Genomic DNA, 16945 nt, shown 5'->3' with positions numbered 1-16945 from the left:
CCATGCCGGAGAAAGCAACACCTCTGAATTTCTGCCTGCCATGCAGCAGGCTACCCTAGGCTGTGGCCATCTTTATTCTGGGCTGCATGACATGAACGAGTCTCTCTGGGGTCGGAAGGGGGATCATAGGGGTCTTGGCACTTGCATCCCCCCCCATGTCATTCTCAGTAGCTAATTTCGCTAGAGGAAGGCCCTGAAACCCCAAATCTGGGAGCTAACCCATCTGATTTGTCGGCCCAGCCTTCCTAGGCAGCTGTAGAAGAATGGTACTCTTCCCATGCTCAGAAGCCCTCTCACCTTTACTCTTCTCTGTGTGGCCTGTTCTAACTTTGAGACCTGGCTTGATGGCTGGGGATAAGGAAATACCCCGAGTGCGAAATCTTCCCCTTCCCTACAGATTACAGTAAACCCAGCCCTTGCTGCCCTGTGTGACTTCTGCCCGCCAGACATGTCCAGAGCAAAGAGCTGTCTCAAGGCTTTTCAGAATGCAGTAATTAAAGCCCCGTGACATGATTCTGTCAGGCTGAATTTGGGGGCTAGCTGGATCTGAAGGAAGGCATGTTGGGGGGGGGGATGCAACCTGCCACAGGGTGGTGTAAAGTGATTGGGTGAGTGAGATAATTTGAACGGAGGGCGCAGGTGGCGTCTCCTTGCGCCAGCAATAGCAGGGGCTTCCATAGATCAGGAATGTAGTGTGGCGACAATTCAGCAACAGCAATCCCCAGAGATGGCCAGAGCAAACATGTCAAATTATTGGAAAGTCAGGGGTAGGGGGGTGGGGGAGAAATCTATGCCATTTCATCAAATTTTGAAATGTAGTATATTCCATATCACAGTTCAGCAGCTGTCACTATCTTGGCTGGCTGCGGTTACAACGACAAAAAGTATTGTGGCTACCTTAAAGATGAGCAGATTTATTGCAGCATTAGCTTTTGTGAACTAGCAGGGCACATTGTCAGATGCAGCAAGCGTGGCATGTTAGATTCACCTGCCATAATTATATGATGGATGGGGTGCTAGCAGTGGGGGCCGAGCAGGATTGGCTCAGCTGTGTACAAGCCCAGCATGGAAAATGTCTCGCCTTTCTAACTTTGCTGTGCTGATTTGATCCCTGGGAAAAAGAAAGAGAACTATAGTCATGGGAAAGAGGACTATAGTCTCAGTTGAGCCCCAAACAAATAAAATCATATATACCTTGTAGTTCATGAACCCCACACTGACATGAAAGCATTTTAAATACAGTCTATACACCAGTTGATTGTTGTTGTTGTTTTTTTAAAAAACCCTCAAAGTGCTTTACAAATAGTATAAAATAATAAAATTATCAGTCAAAACAACCATTTAAAGCATTCAAATGACATAATCAGCAATAAACTAAAAACAAATTAAAACGTACACCAGCATGCCACATGTCTGGGTAGGCTTGTCTAAACAAAAAATACTTTTAGCAGGTGCTGAAAAGAGTACAGTGAAGGCATCTGCCTGGTGTCAATAGGCAGGGAGTTCCAGAGGTAGGTGCTGCCATCCTAAAAGATTGGTTTCTTATAAACGTGGATGGGGTAACAGTGTCCCTGTGTTAACCGATAACAGTGCCAGTTTTGATCAGAAACTTCGACTTTCAGGTCAACAGCAAAGTTGCCCTTGAGAAACTGAAATATTTTCCCAATAAAATTTGGCAGTGAGAGTAAACAACTTCAAGGCCCATCAGTGCAGAGCACCAAGCAAAAAACAAAAACAAAAAACAAAAAAACTTGTGCTTGACACTGATTGCATCTGAAGCTGCTCCTTTGCAGTTTGCTTGTGGTCCTTATTGCTGGAAGGCGGAAAAAAAACAAAATAAATTCACCCTGCAAGGCAGAAACCATCTGCTGGCTTTGTGTCCATGCTGGAGGCCATTTTGTCAGTTGTTCTTTTCAGCCCGTTTGACTATTTTTGGGGGGGTTTTCTTGTTCTGAGTCCCACTAGATGATTGGAAGTAGATATTAAAAGTCATTTATTTGAGGAATTTCTGAAGAGTCAACCAGGTGTGTGTGTGTGTGTGTGTGTGTGTGTGTGTACACAGACATAAAATTACACACACATAAAATTCTGCCTTCTTTTCTTATTCAGAGCAGAAAAAACATTGGGGAATATCTTGAAGAGCAAAGGATGGAGGTAAACACACACACATACGTTTACTACTTATGGATTTCCTAAAATGTATATACCACTTGATTGTAAAGAAAAAATCAAAGCAATTAATGAAAAGAGTTAACCAGTTGAAATGGAAACGTAATGAACATTCTGTTATCGATGTAACTGGATTTATACTATTTGGAGAGGGGGGTGGCTTGTCTTCGGTTGATGATATACAGTACTTGTAACTGTTTATAATCTAAAAATCAATAACATATGCTAATGAGAGAGAACTGGCCAAATTATTGGTATAAGCAATTATATAATAAATTATTCAAAAAATATAAAACAGCAGTACGCTAAAAACACACCAGCATTTGAGATATCTCAGTAGGTTTGTTTCAGCAGGTGCCAAAAAGAGTGCAGTGAATGTTCCTGCCCGATATCAAGAGGCAGGGAGTTCTGTAGGGTGGGTGTTGCTACACTAAAAGATAAATTTCTTACAAATGCAGAACATGTTTCACATGGCAATTGGAACAGTGCTAGTTCCAAAGATTAAAGCAGTTAAGTGGGCACATATAGCTATGGCGACCTCGTAGGTAAACTGGCCCCTAGTTGTTTGGGGTTTGGCCCAGTAGCAGATCGGCAGCCAGGGCAAATCTCTGAGCAGAGGCGCTACATGCTGACAGGATCTCACTCCTGCCGGCAATCGTGCTGCAGCATCCGGCACAAACTGCAGCTTCCGGATCAAGCGCGAGGGAAGCCCTACATTGAGCGCATCACAGCAATCTGGTCTTGAAGCAGCCAGTGTAGGAACTACGATGGCCGAGCTTTCCTGGTCCAGGAATGGTCGTAGCTTCTGTAGCTGTTTCACAGCTGCCCGTCCGTCCGTCAATATCCTCTGCCTTGCTTCCTTCTTCCGGATTTGGGAAGCGGTGCTTTATGTTGCCAACCGCTGCATCGCAGCTTCCTCACTAATTTCTTTCTTCTTTTTTTGTTTATAATTTTTATTAAGTTTTCTGTTTTACAATTTAAAACACTTATTCTACATCCTTTAGATATCAATGACTTCCCTTCTCTTTCCATGGTTCATTTTGCATATCATAGATCTCAATATTTTACAAAAACTATACTATTCAGTATTTCATTATTGCATCCATCAAAACTTGTTTCTACTGTTGAATTTATCTTAATGCTGCCAGCGTTTTCAGCTGTTCACAATTATTTCCCATATATTCAATAAACGTTTTCCAATCGTATGTTCTTCTTGTTCTCACATTCTATATGTTAAGTTTGTGAGTTGTGCATATTCTGTCAACTTAAATTGCCATTCCATTTTAGTTGGGACCTTGCTAGTTTTCCATTTTGGGGCTAACGAAACACGGGCCACAATAGTGGCATACATAAATAATCTTTTTTGACACCTGGGAATTTCAGTCTGGATTATCCCCAACAGAAAGGACTCTGGGTTTTTTGGGGGGTGGGGTGGGGAAGTACTTTTAAACATTTTTTTCAATTCATTATGGATCATTTCCTTACTAATTTCTCCTCTCTCTGCTCCACAGGCGTTCAAGCTACGTTGTCACCACCAAGATTTACTGGGGAGGCCAGTAAGTACTCAAGGGACCTAGTGAATCAATGGGTCGGGAAGGGGCTGTAGGGAAGGAATCTGTGTGTGTGCTTGTTGAATTTGCCATGTGTGGAGAGCAGTGGCACTGTCCAATTGTGGGGTGCTGGTTGCAGGTGAAAAGGAAGCTGGCAGAATCCTAAGCCTTCCTGTAACCCCAGTTGGGTGGAGCTGGGTGGTTGTTGTAGGGATAAAATGAGGAAATGGGGAGAACCACATATGCCCACCCAGAGCTCTGTTAAGGAAAAAATTCCGGGGTGAGAGACTACTCCACAGCCCAGCTCATTGGGGTGAAAGTCCCCCGCGGTCCATGCAGTCAGTGAAAGAAGGAAGTTCCAGCCAAGTAATTTGGAGCAAAGCTAGTGGTCAGTAGACCATGATCTTTATTGTTGCACAACAGGTCCCCACAGGAGTATTCCCCCAGAATACACTTCGAGAGGCATCATTGATACATCATCACTACATCACCTTTGTTGTTGTTGTTTAGTCATGTCCGACTCTTCATGACCCCATGGACCAGAGCACGCCAGGCACTCCTGTCTTCCACTGCCTCCCGCAGTTTGATCAGACTCATGTTGGTAGCTTTGAGAACACTGTCCAACCATCTCATCCTCTGGCGTCCCCTTCTCCTTGTGCCCTCCACCTTTCCCAACATCAGGGTCTTTTCCAGGGAGTCTTCTCTTCTCATGAGGTGGCCAAAGTCTTGGAGCCTCAGCTTCAGGATCTGTCCTTCCAGTGAGCACTCAGGGCTGATTTCCTTCAGAATGGATAGGCTTGATCTTTTTGCAGTCCACGGGACTCTCAAGAGTCTCCTCCAGCACCGTAATTCAAATCACAAATGGGGAGGCGTGTATACAAGGGTTACACGAGTTCAACATTACCTCACTTTATCAGACACCTTTCCCAACACCTCTTAAGTACCCATTATCCAAAGAACAATAAAACTGTTTACATATCCTTGCCCTCTGTCGTCCCCTGGGCAAGGAGAAGGGGACGACAGAGGTTGAGATGGTTGGACAGTGTTCTCAAAGCTACTAACATGAGTTTGGCCAAACTGCGAGAGGCAGTGAAGGATGGGCGTGCCTGGCGTGCTCTGGTCTATGGGGTCACGAAGAGTCGGACACGACTGAACGACTGAACAACAACAACAACAATCCTTGCCCTCAGGACTTGTCTGGAGATGGGCTTTCAGAACACCTGACTTGCTAAACTGCCTCTGCAGATGTCTCTTGTTGACCCATTGGTCACTTCTTGGGTGGGGTGCCCTGTATGTGCTCTAACGCTTGGGGGATTATGGCGGGATGCCCTGTTCCTGCTGCCTATGTGACTTCCCGCTTCTTGGTTCACGGAGGGAGGCGGAGCCCAAATTCACCTTACTTTAAGGGTTAAAATGGTGTTGGAATGAGGAGAGTCGGTTAAAGTATGGATTTTCTATGAATTTATAAAGCGAGACATCTTCCCTGAGCTGTCAAGTCGAAAGGATACATTCAGGCATAATATTTGTAACATTGTAACAACTTTAATGATGTAGCCCCCCCCCCCAATGTCAAAGTCAGTTCCGCCTATCATTGTCTCTGGCTTTCCCTCCCATTGACCTCTCTGCCTCCTGCCCCACCAAAGGGCAGCAGTGGGTAAATGGTAATGGCTTGCAGTGCCTCAGTTTCATAGTATCGTAGAGCTGGAAGGGAATATGGCAGGTGGCCACCCAACCTCTGCTTAAAAGACTCCAAGGAGGGAGAGTCCACCGCCTTCCAGGGGAGTCTTGTTTTGCTGTCAAACGGCTCTAAGCACCCCCAAAGCTCCTCCTAACGTTCAGGTTCCCCCCTTTTTTCTTCCAAGGGCTGAGACAGAGAGAGGCCTGTCGCGGAAACACATCATTGAGGGTAAGGGGGGGGCTGGGCTTGATATTTCAGGGTTTGGGGGGGAAGGAAGTGACGACAATATGCTGGACGGCACATGCATTTGGCGGATTAAGGAATCTAGGAACTACCAGAGGGGTGGCAAAAGGGTACTGTAGAAGGATTTGGAGGGGTTGAAGATGATGAGATTTGGGGTGAATGGGAGTTGGGGACCTGGGGTTCTTTCTTGATGCCATTCTCAAGTTTATTTATTTATTTATTTAATTGCTATGGGGCAAATGCTCCAGAAAGTGTGGGATAGCCCTTGCTTTCACCTACATGCCCTGCAGACAAATGGGGCTGGATCCTCATTAAATGACAGAAGAGATCACCAAGGGCTTGTCTGCACAGTGACTCTGAGGCTGCCGGAGTCCAAGATGTCTGGGCGAATGTTATCAGGATGCATGCGCAATAGGAAGCTTGCTTGGAAGAGCCCCTGGAGATCAGGAGACGTGCTTTTGAACCTGGGGGCCCTTGCCTCTGGGGCAAGCTTTCCTTTTGGGGCTGGAGCAGGGCTTGGTGGGCGCTGCAGTGCCAAACCCCCAGAGGGCACCGAGTGGGCGAAGTCTGCTCTAAGCTTCAGCCTTTCTGAGGCTCCCTATGCCACCCCTGTCCTTACTCCCTGCTGCTGTTTCACAGGGCTAAAAGGCTCTTTGCAGCGGCTTCAGCTGGAGTACGTCGACATTGTCTTTGCTAACCGGATGGATGCCAACAGCCCCATGGAAGGTGAGTGGCCCATGGCTGCCTCCCCAGACACTTGCCCTTAGCAGATCCAGGGGAGGCCAACCCTCTCTCCTAGGCTTCTCAGCAACCATCCCTTTACCTGCGACTGCCTGCCCTGCTTGACAGACACCCAGCAATGCCGCTGCCATAACTGAGGGGCTCCCCCTCCTTGTCTTCTCTTGCTATCACGATCCCGTTATTCGCATTTGTGCAATGCATTGTATGAGTGTTAGCTCCCACAGTGATGATAACCTTTTGAGGAAGGTCCTTATTAAGCCCATTCTTCACACAGTTGAGGGGGGAGGACTGAGGCCAAGAGTAGGCAGTTTGCCCAATGGCAGGCAAAGAGCCCACAGCAGATGCCCCCCCCAAATCCTGACCCTCTTGCTGCCAGGAACACACCCACACCTTGTGCCAGATTCCAGCGGCATCTCATTGGTTCTCTCCTTCCCCCCCTGCAGAATGCGACCCGAACTTCCGATTGCTCTTGCTGGAAGGTACTGCAGACTGCCCTGATCTCCCACCTCACCCCACCCCCCAAAAAACCACCCCAATTTGCTGCCCCGTCCACCCCAGATCCTGTGAGCCCCATACCTCTCTCAAGCGAGGAACAGGATGAAGGGTTATTCTGGCTTTGAAAAGTCGTTCTAGCTAAATGAAGCTGTTTTGTGAAAAGGTGTCGTGTTCCCCTTGGAACAGGGGATGCTAAGGGCCAAAATCCCGCCTGGACTGTGATCTGAGGGCCACATGGGAAGGGACAGATTCAAAAGTGGGTGGCACACTGGATGGAAAGGTCAGCTTGGCACCATAGGGTCTGTCCACCATCAAGACAGACAAGAGGCATCATCAGAGTTAAACTCTGAGTTAAACCACCCCAGGCAAGCAAAAACATCCAAGGAGGGTGATATGAAGTAGGATCAGTGAGGGGCGTGGCCTGGCGAGGCTCCTGGGGGGCCACAGAGAGCCCTGTGAGGCTGCATTTGGTCTCCGGGTCTGGTGTTCCCCACCCAGGTTTAGTAGAACTCGAAGCTCGCATGCATCAAAGAGTCTTTGCTTTGTCAGAGGGTTTAGGATGGAGATTTTCCCAGCACAAAAGAGCTTTATCTGCAGGATTTTCACCTGCTGTTACAGGCTCAGGGTTCCCTGAGGGGAAGGAAGCTTGCAGTCTCGTTCTTCAGCTCAAGCACACTGCACAATCCTAGGCTAAAGTAGACTTAATACCTGATGTAAGAGAGGTACTTATGTTCCTCACCTTGTGGTGGAGGCTGTGTGCGGAACATGTCAAGGTCTGTTTCAGAGATACTGTGAGACTTTAGCTTGGGGGCTGCCACCAGAAATCTCAGAGACAAGGCCCTATAGTGAAAATCAGAGCCTTGCACAAGATCTAATGGATACCGGCAGGATTGCGCTAATAAGTCTCATCAGTGGAAACCCACTCAAGGACTTCTGCTTGTGAAATGGGGCTTGCTCCTCTCCCCTCGTGTGCCCACCACAATTGGCTCAGGGGGCGCAATCTGGCGCACCCCCAGAACAGGGTGCAGGAGGAAGGGAGGAGAGATTGGTCCACCTAGCCAGCTGAAATGCTTGCAGACATTGCATATATATATTTCATTGTATATTCTAGTGATATATTTACAAGCCAGGCTCTTGAGAGGTATGGCCAGCCCCTGCCTCCTTCCTGAAGCCCAATACTCCTCTTTGTACCCCATAATGTCCTCCCCACTGCAATGGCCCTGTGCCCCAGATCCTTGTAAATCCTTATCCATATATCTACCCAGAAGTAAGTCCCGCTGAGATCATTGGGGCTTGCTTTCAGGTATGGGGGCATAAGATTGCACCCTTTGTTCCTGGGGTTAGAGGGGAAAACCTTCCGTGAATATCCCAGTCTCCATTCTGTAAAGACCTCACTGACTGTAGACCCAAGGATGGGGGTGCTGCCCTGAAAGTAGATGTGTGTGGTGTGTGCTTGCATGCTTTTGTGTTCTGCTGTAGAAAAATTCTGTGTGTGTCGCATTGCCAACTGATCAGAACAAAGCAACCTGCCTGTTCTTATGCCTTTAACAGCAACTTGATAGCTGCAAAAATCAGTAAGCGGAGCTTTTCTGAATGGGGAGGTGAATAGTTTGCCTGCTTAATACCTGCAAATCAAGCAACAATTAAAGGCAATTAAAGTTGACAATCCTGTTTTGTGTCCGTGTATATATATATGTGTGTGTTTACTATAAATGCAGGAACTCAAGATGCCTTTGTGCTTCCTAATATCACATGAACCCACAATTGAACAAGCTTTGCAATATGGGAGAGGAGAAGGAAGGCAAAATTATTTTCACTATAGGATTTTGGGAACTTACTTTGGAAAGATTTTTTAGTTTACCAGTAGATCAAACCAATTTGTTTCTGTGCTTATAATGAAGTAGAGATGAATAACACAAGTATCTTTCCCCCCCTAGAAAAGGATTCTAGCCAGCTTGCAATTCACTGATTTCATTGTGAAAATGTGATTAACAGGGGGAGCACAAGATTGAGCGATCTTACAGGTGTGGTGCAGCTTTTTGGAGCAGTAACTGCTCAAATCCAGCTCCCCACCTTTCTCTCTCCCTCCCTGTTGGGATCCAGTTCCTGCTGGAGGTGGAAAGAGTAACTGCCCTGGTTACATTGGGCTCACCTTCCAAAGGTGATAGGCAAAAGGTCCGGGGGGCAATTTCTTCTCTCACGTCTCCTCTCTCACCCTCAGAAATTGTACGTGCCATGACTTACGTGATCAACCAGGGGATGGCCATGTACTGGGGCACCTCTCGCTGGAGTGCAATGGAAATCATGGTAAATTCTGGAGTGGCGGAGAGGCGGGTGCAAACCGAACTGATGCATGTTTTCTTAGAAGCAGTGGTGTTGCTGTCCAGGGTTCTGAGGGGTTTGGTAGAACCTTTCCTATTTCTGCACCAGGGTCGCCTGGCTCCAGCACCTGAGAGCCGTCCAATCAGCATGGAAGGGGAGCTTTTTAGCCACTGAGAAGGAGCCTTCTCGCCCTTTGTGCTTATTGGAGCCAATCGGAGTGAAAGGAGGCCGCTGAGGATGGGCTCCCGGGGCCACTCTGGAGAAGGTGTGCAAGAAGATCACTGAGGAGGAGTTCTTTTGTATGATCCAAAGCTAAGCTTTTGGAAATACACTGAAAATACAAGGTGCCTCCGTTCCAAGAGGAGGCTGTGCTACAGTCATACCTTGGGCTACGAACGCTGTGGGTTGTGCACCGCGCCAAACCCAGAAGTACCTGAACAGTTACTTCTGGGTTTCAGCGCTCACGCAGGAACACCAAATTGTGTCACGCTCGTGCACAGACGTGGCGCTGCAGGTTGCAAATGCTGCGGGTTGCAAACGTGCCTCCCGCACGGATCACGTTCGCAACCCAAGGTATGACTGTACTTCTGTTACGTACAACAGGACTTCAAGGCAGGCACAACTTAAGTCGCTCCAGCAGAAGATACTGGAGTGCTCAAGACCATTTGCCCGTGTACATGCACAGCAGAAGCTGTCTGCGGACAAACGGCGGCTCCCTCGGCCAGTAAAGAGAAATGAGCGCCGCAACCCCAGAGTCGTTCCGCAACTAGACCTAATGGTCAGGGGTCCCTTTACCCTTTATGCACAGAAAACAGTAGATCTATCTGAAGATCTGCAATTATTTTTGCAATGCATCCCTAATTATTACTTATAAGGTGGTTGTATAATCATGGGGGGGGGGGGGCTGGCTGGCTGTGACTCTCCCGACAGGGACCCTGCACTTCTCAATTCACCACCGCGTTGCTGCCCAGAAGCAAGTCCGCCCTGCGAGACTGATTATTTTTGCCTCCCTCCCCTAAACCAGGAGGCGTATTCCGTGGCACGGCAGTTCAACCTTATCCCACCTGTGTGCGAACAGGCAGAGTACCACATGTTCCAGCGGGAAAAGGTGGAGACACAGCTGCCAGAGCTCTACCACAAGATTGGTATGAAGGCAGGCGGGAGAGGGCTGGGCCGGGGAGCCCTTTTTAGCCAAGGGGCCACATTCCCTTCTGGGTAAGCTTCCGAGGGCCACGTGTCCCAGTGGTGGGCAGGCCCAGAGTCAAAAATGGAGCTGAGCGGCTAATATAATTTCCCCCTTTGTTTTTCTCCCTATCTTCCCTGGTAAAACGACTTTGGGCACAAGCCAGCACACAGTGGGGGATGCAGTTTGGGGGGCATTCTGGGGGCTAGGCAGAGAGGCCTTGAGGTCTAGGCTGGGGCGACCAGTGAGACAACCAGGCACCAGAAGATAGAGAGGGATCTGCAGATTAGATATGGAATCTGAGGAATGTGTTTCTGGAGGAGCAGCAGGTGGAAGCAAGATGATCCCTTGGGAGTATAAGCCCAGATTCAGGGTACAATTCTGCATGAGGCATATTGGAAGTTTATGGAGGGTGACCTTTGGAGCAGATAAGATTAATATCTGCACTCCTATGCTGACTTTTCTCAGCATGGGGTGGCATTAAAAGACTCTTGTAATGCAAAGTAAACCAGGAAGAGCCGTGATTTACGATGGCCTGTGGCTATTATTTCAGTGAATCTGTGTACAGAGATAGGAAGTGGTGGGGAATGTTATTTGTTTTCCCCTTCTCTTTACCTGACCTGCTTTGTTTCCTTGCTAGGAGTGGGAGCCATCACCTGGTCCCCGCTGTCTTGTGGACTTATCACAGGGAAATATGAGGAGCGGGTGCCTGAAAACTGCCGTGCCGCCATGAAGGTACTGTCTCCTTTGCTTTGGCTGAGGCCTTCCACCTCCCAACTTCAGCTGAACCTCGCACTGTCGACATCACACACAGCCCTTAAATCAGGGGAGACAGGCCTGTGGAGACCTCCAGATGCTGCTGGACTACAACTCCCACCATCCCTGACTGCTGACCACTCTGCTGGTTCTGATGGGAGTTGTAGTCCAACAACATCTGGAGGACATCAGGTTAATGACAACCAGTTTGGAACTCACAGCTCACAAGCCTTGATCTTGACTGCCCTACAATTGTAGTTGGTTATTGGGCCCACAAGACCTGCTTGGTCCTCTCTGTTCACTGTTATTTTCAAAAACTGGGAATCCAGAAGCCCTGGGGCTCAGATTACGCAAACTGGCAATGCTCCAAGAAACCAAACAATTCCCTTCTTCATCCCAAACATAAATCAATTTGTTGCTGATGTCTCAGAGGTACTTGAAACTATCCTCACCAAAACACCAGGGCCTCCTCCAGACGTCCTCCTTATTGTGCATTCATGATTGTGTTCATGATGCTATCAGGGCGGTCACACAAACTCCTGTTTCCAAGACTGTTTGTGCCTACAAAGGTTTCGGGGCAGGCATACTACTCATGGCCTGCTGAGATCCTGTAGTTTCTTATACCATAAATGTTTCATCAACCTAGAGGGGCCCTAAATCCTTTGCTGACTGCTCAGCACATCCCTAAGGGCTGCTTTGCAAGTTCACAACCTCCATCCTTGCCTGCCAGTGGCTCACCGCCATGCTGTGTGTTAGCAATGATTCCTGCATTGCTGGGGGTTGGACTGGATTACCCTTTAGGTCCTTCCCACCCCACCGGGCTTGTGGTGCCAGGGGCGATGCGCTCCCCCCGCCCCCCTTCCTCCACCAGTGCTCCCAAGACGACAGTTGCATGATTCTGTGCTTGTTTCCTTTGCTCCTCACACCCTCCAGGGGTACCACTGGCTGAAGGAGAAATTGCAGAGTGAAGATGGGAAGAAGCAGCAGGCCAAAGTGAAGGAACTCCACCCGATCGCAGAGCGCCTGGGATGCACAGTGGCGCAGCTGGCCATTGGTGAGGGAGGGGCGGAGCATCTGTGTTGGGCAGGGCAGGCCTCGAGCGGCCCCAGAAGCAGCTGCACATCTGGGGCAGGTTGCATTCCAGATCCTGCCTCAGTGGTGGGAAAGTTACGTAGCTCTGGGGTGGGAGAGATTCCCTGTCCTGAAACCTTGAAGAGCCAACCTGAGGCCTTCCAGATGTTTTGTACTACATTCTGGGGGCTGGATGAGGGCTGTAGTCTGAAACATCTGGAAAGCCCCAGGTTGCAGGAAGTTGGTGAGGACAACACCAAGCTAGATGGACCCCTGTGGCATGCCTCAGCATAAGGCAGCTACCTTTGTTAGCCATAAAGCTAAAATGAGATGTGCTACTTAGGCCAAAGGTGGCAATGTGAGCTCCTCAGATTCAGCAGCTACCAGCTGGACCCTAATAAGAAAAGTAGGTTAGAAATCAGGAGGTGTTTTCCAGCTGCAAGAGGTGTGTGACATCCTGGAATAACCTCTCTTGAAAGCAAAGAAGATGCCTTTGCCCAAGACCGATGTAGAGCCCCGCTGCACAATTGGCTTCCTGGTGCTTCAGCCGTGGTCCATGGGAGTAGAGAAGGTCGCCCTCATACTTTGTCTGTTCCCCAAGTTAGAGGACTAGAATGTGGAGCATCAGCAATGCAGCAGCTGAGACTGGGAGCTTATCCAGGCGCTGGAGACGCCCTTCTTCCCTAGTTCTCAGCCAGGCTCTGATCCAGGGTGGTGCTTCCCCCTACTCTCAAGTAGCCACATGTGCAGTTAGTCCGGCACTTTGGCAGTGGCCCCAAATCTCATGTCTAGTTTGCCACCTCTTCTACTCCTGTGGCCCTGAGGGAGATTAGGGTGGTCCGAGAGCCAGCCAGCCACCTAGGCAGCTGGTGAGGAGACCTCCAGTCCTGGGGCAGAGATGGCCGGAACCAGCAGCTCTTTATGGTCTTGCTGTCCTTCCGAGGTTGGTTCCATGAGGTTCTCTCTTAGCCAGGGCCAGTGTGCATGAAGTTGGGCCTAATTCAGGGAGGTCCCAGGGAGGTTTTAGCAGCCAGGATGATGCCTTAACTCCACCCAGATTCCTCTGCAGTTAAGTTATTGGGTGGATGAGCAGCAATTTGCTCCCTGCCCGCCTCTTCCCCAGCCCTTTTGTTTTCTTCCAGGGTGGCAAGTTTTTAGATGGCTCTCCTTATTTGATTTCTCTTGTCTCCTCTTAACCTAAGCCTGGTGCCTCCGTTCTGAAGGTGTCAGCTCTGTCCTCCTCGGGGTCTCCAGCACTGAACAGCTCATTGAGAACTTGGGGTCCATCCAGGTAAGGAGAAGGAACAAGGGTGCAAAGTCTGGCCAAACCTTCCTCCGTCTGTATGCATTTATATCTTGTCCTGTCCTGAAGCATCATGAGAACATGAGCAAATATTCATTTTTAGCCCAAGGGCCACATTGCCTTCTGGGCAAGCTTCCGAGGGCCACATGTCCCTGTGGAGGGCAGGGCCAGGAGCAAAAGGCAGAGGGTAGAGCAATGAATGCAGATTTCACCTCTGTACACTCGCCTTCATTATACACCTTTAGGTGCCGGACAAAAGCATTCCTCTGCAACCAGGCCTTTGGCTGACTGACATCCATTGCCCTTTTAAATGAGTTGTGGAAGGGGGGGATTATTGGTTTATTAGTTTTCTTGTTTTTATTATGCATCTTACATTTTTTATATTGTATTTTTATGTTGCGGACCACCCTGAGATCTATGGATGCAGGCTGGTATACAAATTTTAATAATAATAATAATAATAGTTTTTGCATACACTCACACACCTGTCTTTGTCCTATATCTAGGGAAGCATGAGTATGGACACACACACCACCACCACCCCCCCCAAAAAAAATGAAAGAGCGAGTGCAGAGCAGGTCTGGTAGAGGTGTGGCTGGGGAGAATCCGGGGGGCCAGATAAAGAAGTCTGGAGGGCCACATATCTCTCTCACACTCACCCCACCAAGACCTGAGGTTCTTCAGCCCTAATCTGGTTGCATTTTAAATCATTGTGACCTGCTCTGGGATCTTAGGGTGAAGGGAAGGTAATAAAATAAAACCTCATCCTGGGTTTTTGGAGGCGTTCCATAGAGCCATCCTGCCTAATAGCCATTGATAGGCCTCTTCTCCTTCATGAATTCCTCTCGTCTCCTCTTAAAAACAATCTAAGCTTGCAGCAGTGAATGCCATAAATTAATCCTTCTTTTTCTCTCGTCTCCCTTGAATCTCCTGCCAACTGGGGCTCTTCCAGGAGGCCTGTTTATTGAGCATTCGCCCCTATTCATTTCCACAAAGTTTTGCACAGTGGTTATACGATGTCCGCTGTTCATTGAGCAATTGCCGTCCCACACACTTCCCAGTGTATTTTCTTGCCAGTTTCCTTACCACAAAAAGCCTGTGGTTTCTTGTTTGGGTGAGTTTAATGGTGCGTTTTTAACTGCACAACCCAAATTTGCGGGTTTATGATTGAATTCCACCCACAAAGTAGCGATAGTCTCAGGGCTGTCTTAAGCATATCCGGCGCCGTGGTGCAAAGATCCCTCTGGCACCCCACCCCCCTTTTCCCAAGCCTCTGCGGGGATCGCTCTCCTCCTGCGGAGGCTTGGGAGGCAAGCTGCACGCCCGCCAGCCATATGGTTGAAGGGGCGCAGCTGGCGGGCATGCAGGAGGGAAGGGGGAGGCCGCCAGCAAAGCCATGCAGCTCCCCCACTCGCTGGGGCGCCCCTAAGAGGCCGGTGCCTTGGTGCAACGCGCCAGTAAGCCCAATAGGAAAGACAGCTCTGCATTGTCTGGAAGTGGCTTTGAAAGAGGAAGAAAATAATTACTTCTAGATTTTCTCCACATCACGCATACCAGCTTGGTGGCTTTACAATTTCCATTTGAAATTTTAAAAAAGAAACGTGGCGACAGGTAGATGGGGAGCAGGAACAACTATATATAATGGAGAAAAGTGATCGTGAGGGGAAATGGACATTTATTTAGTTTTTTAAAACCCTCAAAGAAAAAAGTGGTGGTTAAAAAGGGGGTGGAAAGAGAAGCCACTAGAGAGGGTTGCACAGAGATAAAAACTGGGACACCCTGCAGCTCTTTTAAAAATCCTGGTTTCCCCTGGCCTTTGTGTTGCGTTTGACAGACATATGAGCCAGCTTGTCAAAATCCTGGCTCACTCTGTTTTGAAAGCTTACATCCTTCCTAATTTTCAAAAGAACTTCAACAAACCTAGCAAAATCAAATCACAGCAATAATTTTAAAAAACCTGGCATGGGACTCGGCTACATTGGCAAAGAAAAAAACGCTTTATATGCGTTGTTTATGCATTCTAACGCTCTGACACCAGATGGCGCTGTGGAGTTCCATTTTTGCTAACCCGATTTCTCATACAAAGTTTGCAACGTGTTTTAACTGAAATGCTTAGTGGGTGCCGCTATGGCGGAAGGCCTTCCTCCTCAGTCATGCAGCCCCTCTCTTTCTCTCTCCGCAGGTTCTGACTCAGCTGACGCCCCAGGTCGTCCAGGAAATTGATGCGCTCCTGGGCAACAAGCCCAATGCAAAAAAAGAGTCCCGGGCGTAGGGACACATTGGCGCCCGGGACTTTGCACGCTGTTGTCCCAAAGGACTGTATCGCCTCCTGCTCTTCCTCTGGGGGGCTCCTGGCCCCACCTACCTACCGCTCCCTGCCCCACATGCTCTCCCACCAGCTGCCGCCTCTCAACTTGGTGGGGGTGGGCAAGGAGGAGCCGCTTTGCGCATGAGAACCAAATAACCGTATACTTCCACGGCAGACGAAGTAGGAGGGTGCTGGCGGGTTAGTGCCTGCCCCCCACAGCCGTCTGCTTAGATTACAGTACAAATAATAAGGCATGAACAACCCAGCTATGGGATTGGCGGGTAAGAGGCACCGCCTGCCGCTAGTGCCGGAACTGCCGGCCGCTTTGCCTCTCTTTCCCATATCAATACGCCTGGTTTTTAAACAAGGGGCGGGCACAGTGCAACGAGGCAAAATGGGGAGAGTGGGGAAAACAAGCACACAGCTGGTGTATGATAACAATTGAGCATCCTTAGTACATATTTACCCTCCCCAACCAAAGTCCGTGTTGCGTAATGAGTCACTCCATTTAGTTTTTTCTTCCTCAGCATCTTGTGCTTTTGTTCGGGGGGGGGGGGCACCCCACCACCTTCATTTGCGGGTTTTATGATGTTTTGAGGGACTGCAGAGGAGCCATCTTGGGCACGACCTAGTGGGAAATGAATGGGAGCTGCACATGAGCAGGAGGGGCGCCATTTTGGATTTCCTGCCTCAGGCACCAAAGTGTCTTAGGCTGGCCTTGTGCGAGGGCCCCAGTGAGGACATAGCTCAGATAGTCCCTATAAACTGAGGGAGAAGTAGAGGGACCCTCCGTGCCCCTGTCTCTGGTGGGCATGTTGTGAGGGGACAGTCCCCTTCGCCCCAATTCTTCAAATTTCTAGAGTCCTTTTTCAGATACAAACATCAGCTTTCTTCCCCTTCCCATCTTTTTTTTCCACTCACCTTCCCCCCCCCCAAACCCCCACGTAAATTATTGTCTCACCTCTCCAACACAACCTCCTCCCTTCACCGTCTTTCCATTCCCAAACATTTAAAGTTTATCCCCCAGGGGAAATAAAACAAATCCCACATTTTGAGGACAGTGGGGCTAGGACTTTTGGAAAGACAAATTTGTCCGTCAGTTTGTGTGATTGACTTGTCCTAGTCA

General features: G+C 48.9%; 1 protein-coding gene across 1 annotated transcript in view; it reads left to right on the top strand.

The window, feature by feature from the left end:
* KCNAB3 (potassium voltage-gated channel subfamily A regulatory beta subunit 3) overlaps positions 1-16722 on the top strand; it is a 30338-nt gene extending 13616 nt beyond the window's left edge. Inside the window, exons 5-14 of the mRNA XM_033170280.1 lie at positions 2110-2154; positions 3681-3725; positions 5582-5625; positions 6280-6366; positions 9098-9183; positions 10223-10343; positions 11022-11116; positions 12071-12191; positions 13411-13499; positions 15694-16722. Coding sequence (XP_033026171.1) covers positions 2110-2154; positions 3681-3725; positions 5582-5625; positions 6280-6366; positions 9098-9183; positions 10223-10343; positions 11022-11116; positions 12071-12191; positions 13411-13499; positions 15694-15783 — 823 coding nt within the window. The 3' untranslated portion in view covers positions 15784-16722. The remainder of the gene's footprint in view (positions 1-2109; positions 2155-3680; positions 3726-5581; positions 5626-6279; positions 6367-9097; positions 9184-10222; positions 10344-11021; positions 11117-12070; positions 12192-13410; positions 13500-15693) is intronic.
* The last annotated feature ends 223 nt before the right edge of the window (positions 16723-16945 follow it).

The sequence above is a fragment of the Lacerta agilis genome, chromosome 14 (genome assembly GCF_009819535.1).
Source record: "Lacerta agilis isolate rLacAgi1 chromosome 14, rLacAgi1.pri, whole genome shotgun sequence".
NCBI classification, from domain to species: domain Eukaryota; kingdom Metazoa; phylum Chordata; class Lepidosauria; order Squamata; family Lacertidae; genus Lacerta; species Lacerta agilis.
Note: the sequence above shows the minus strand (reverse complement) of the source record. Positions and strands in the feature narration are given on the sequence as shown.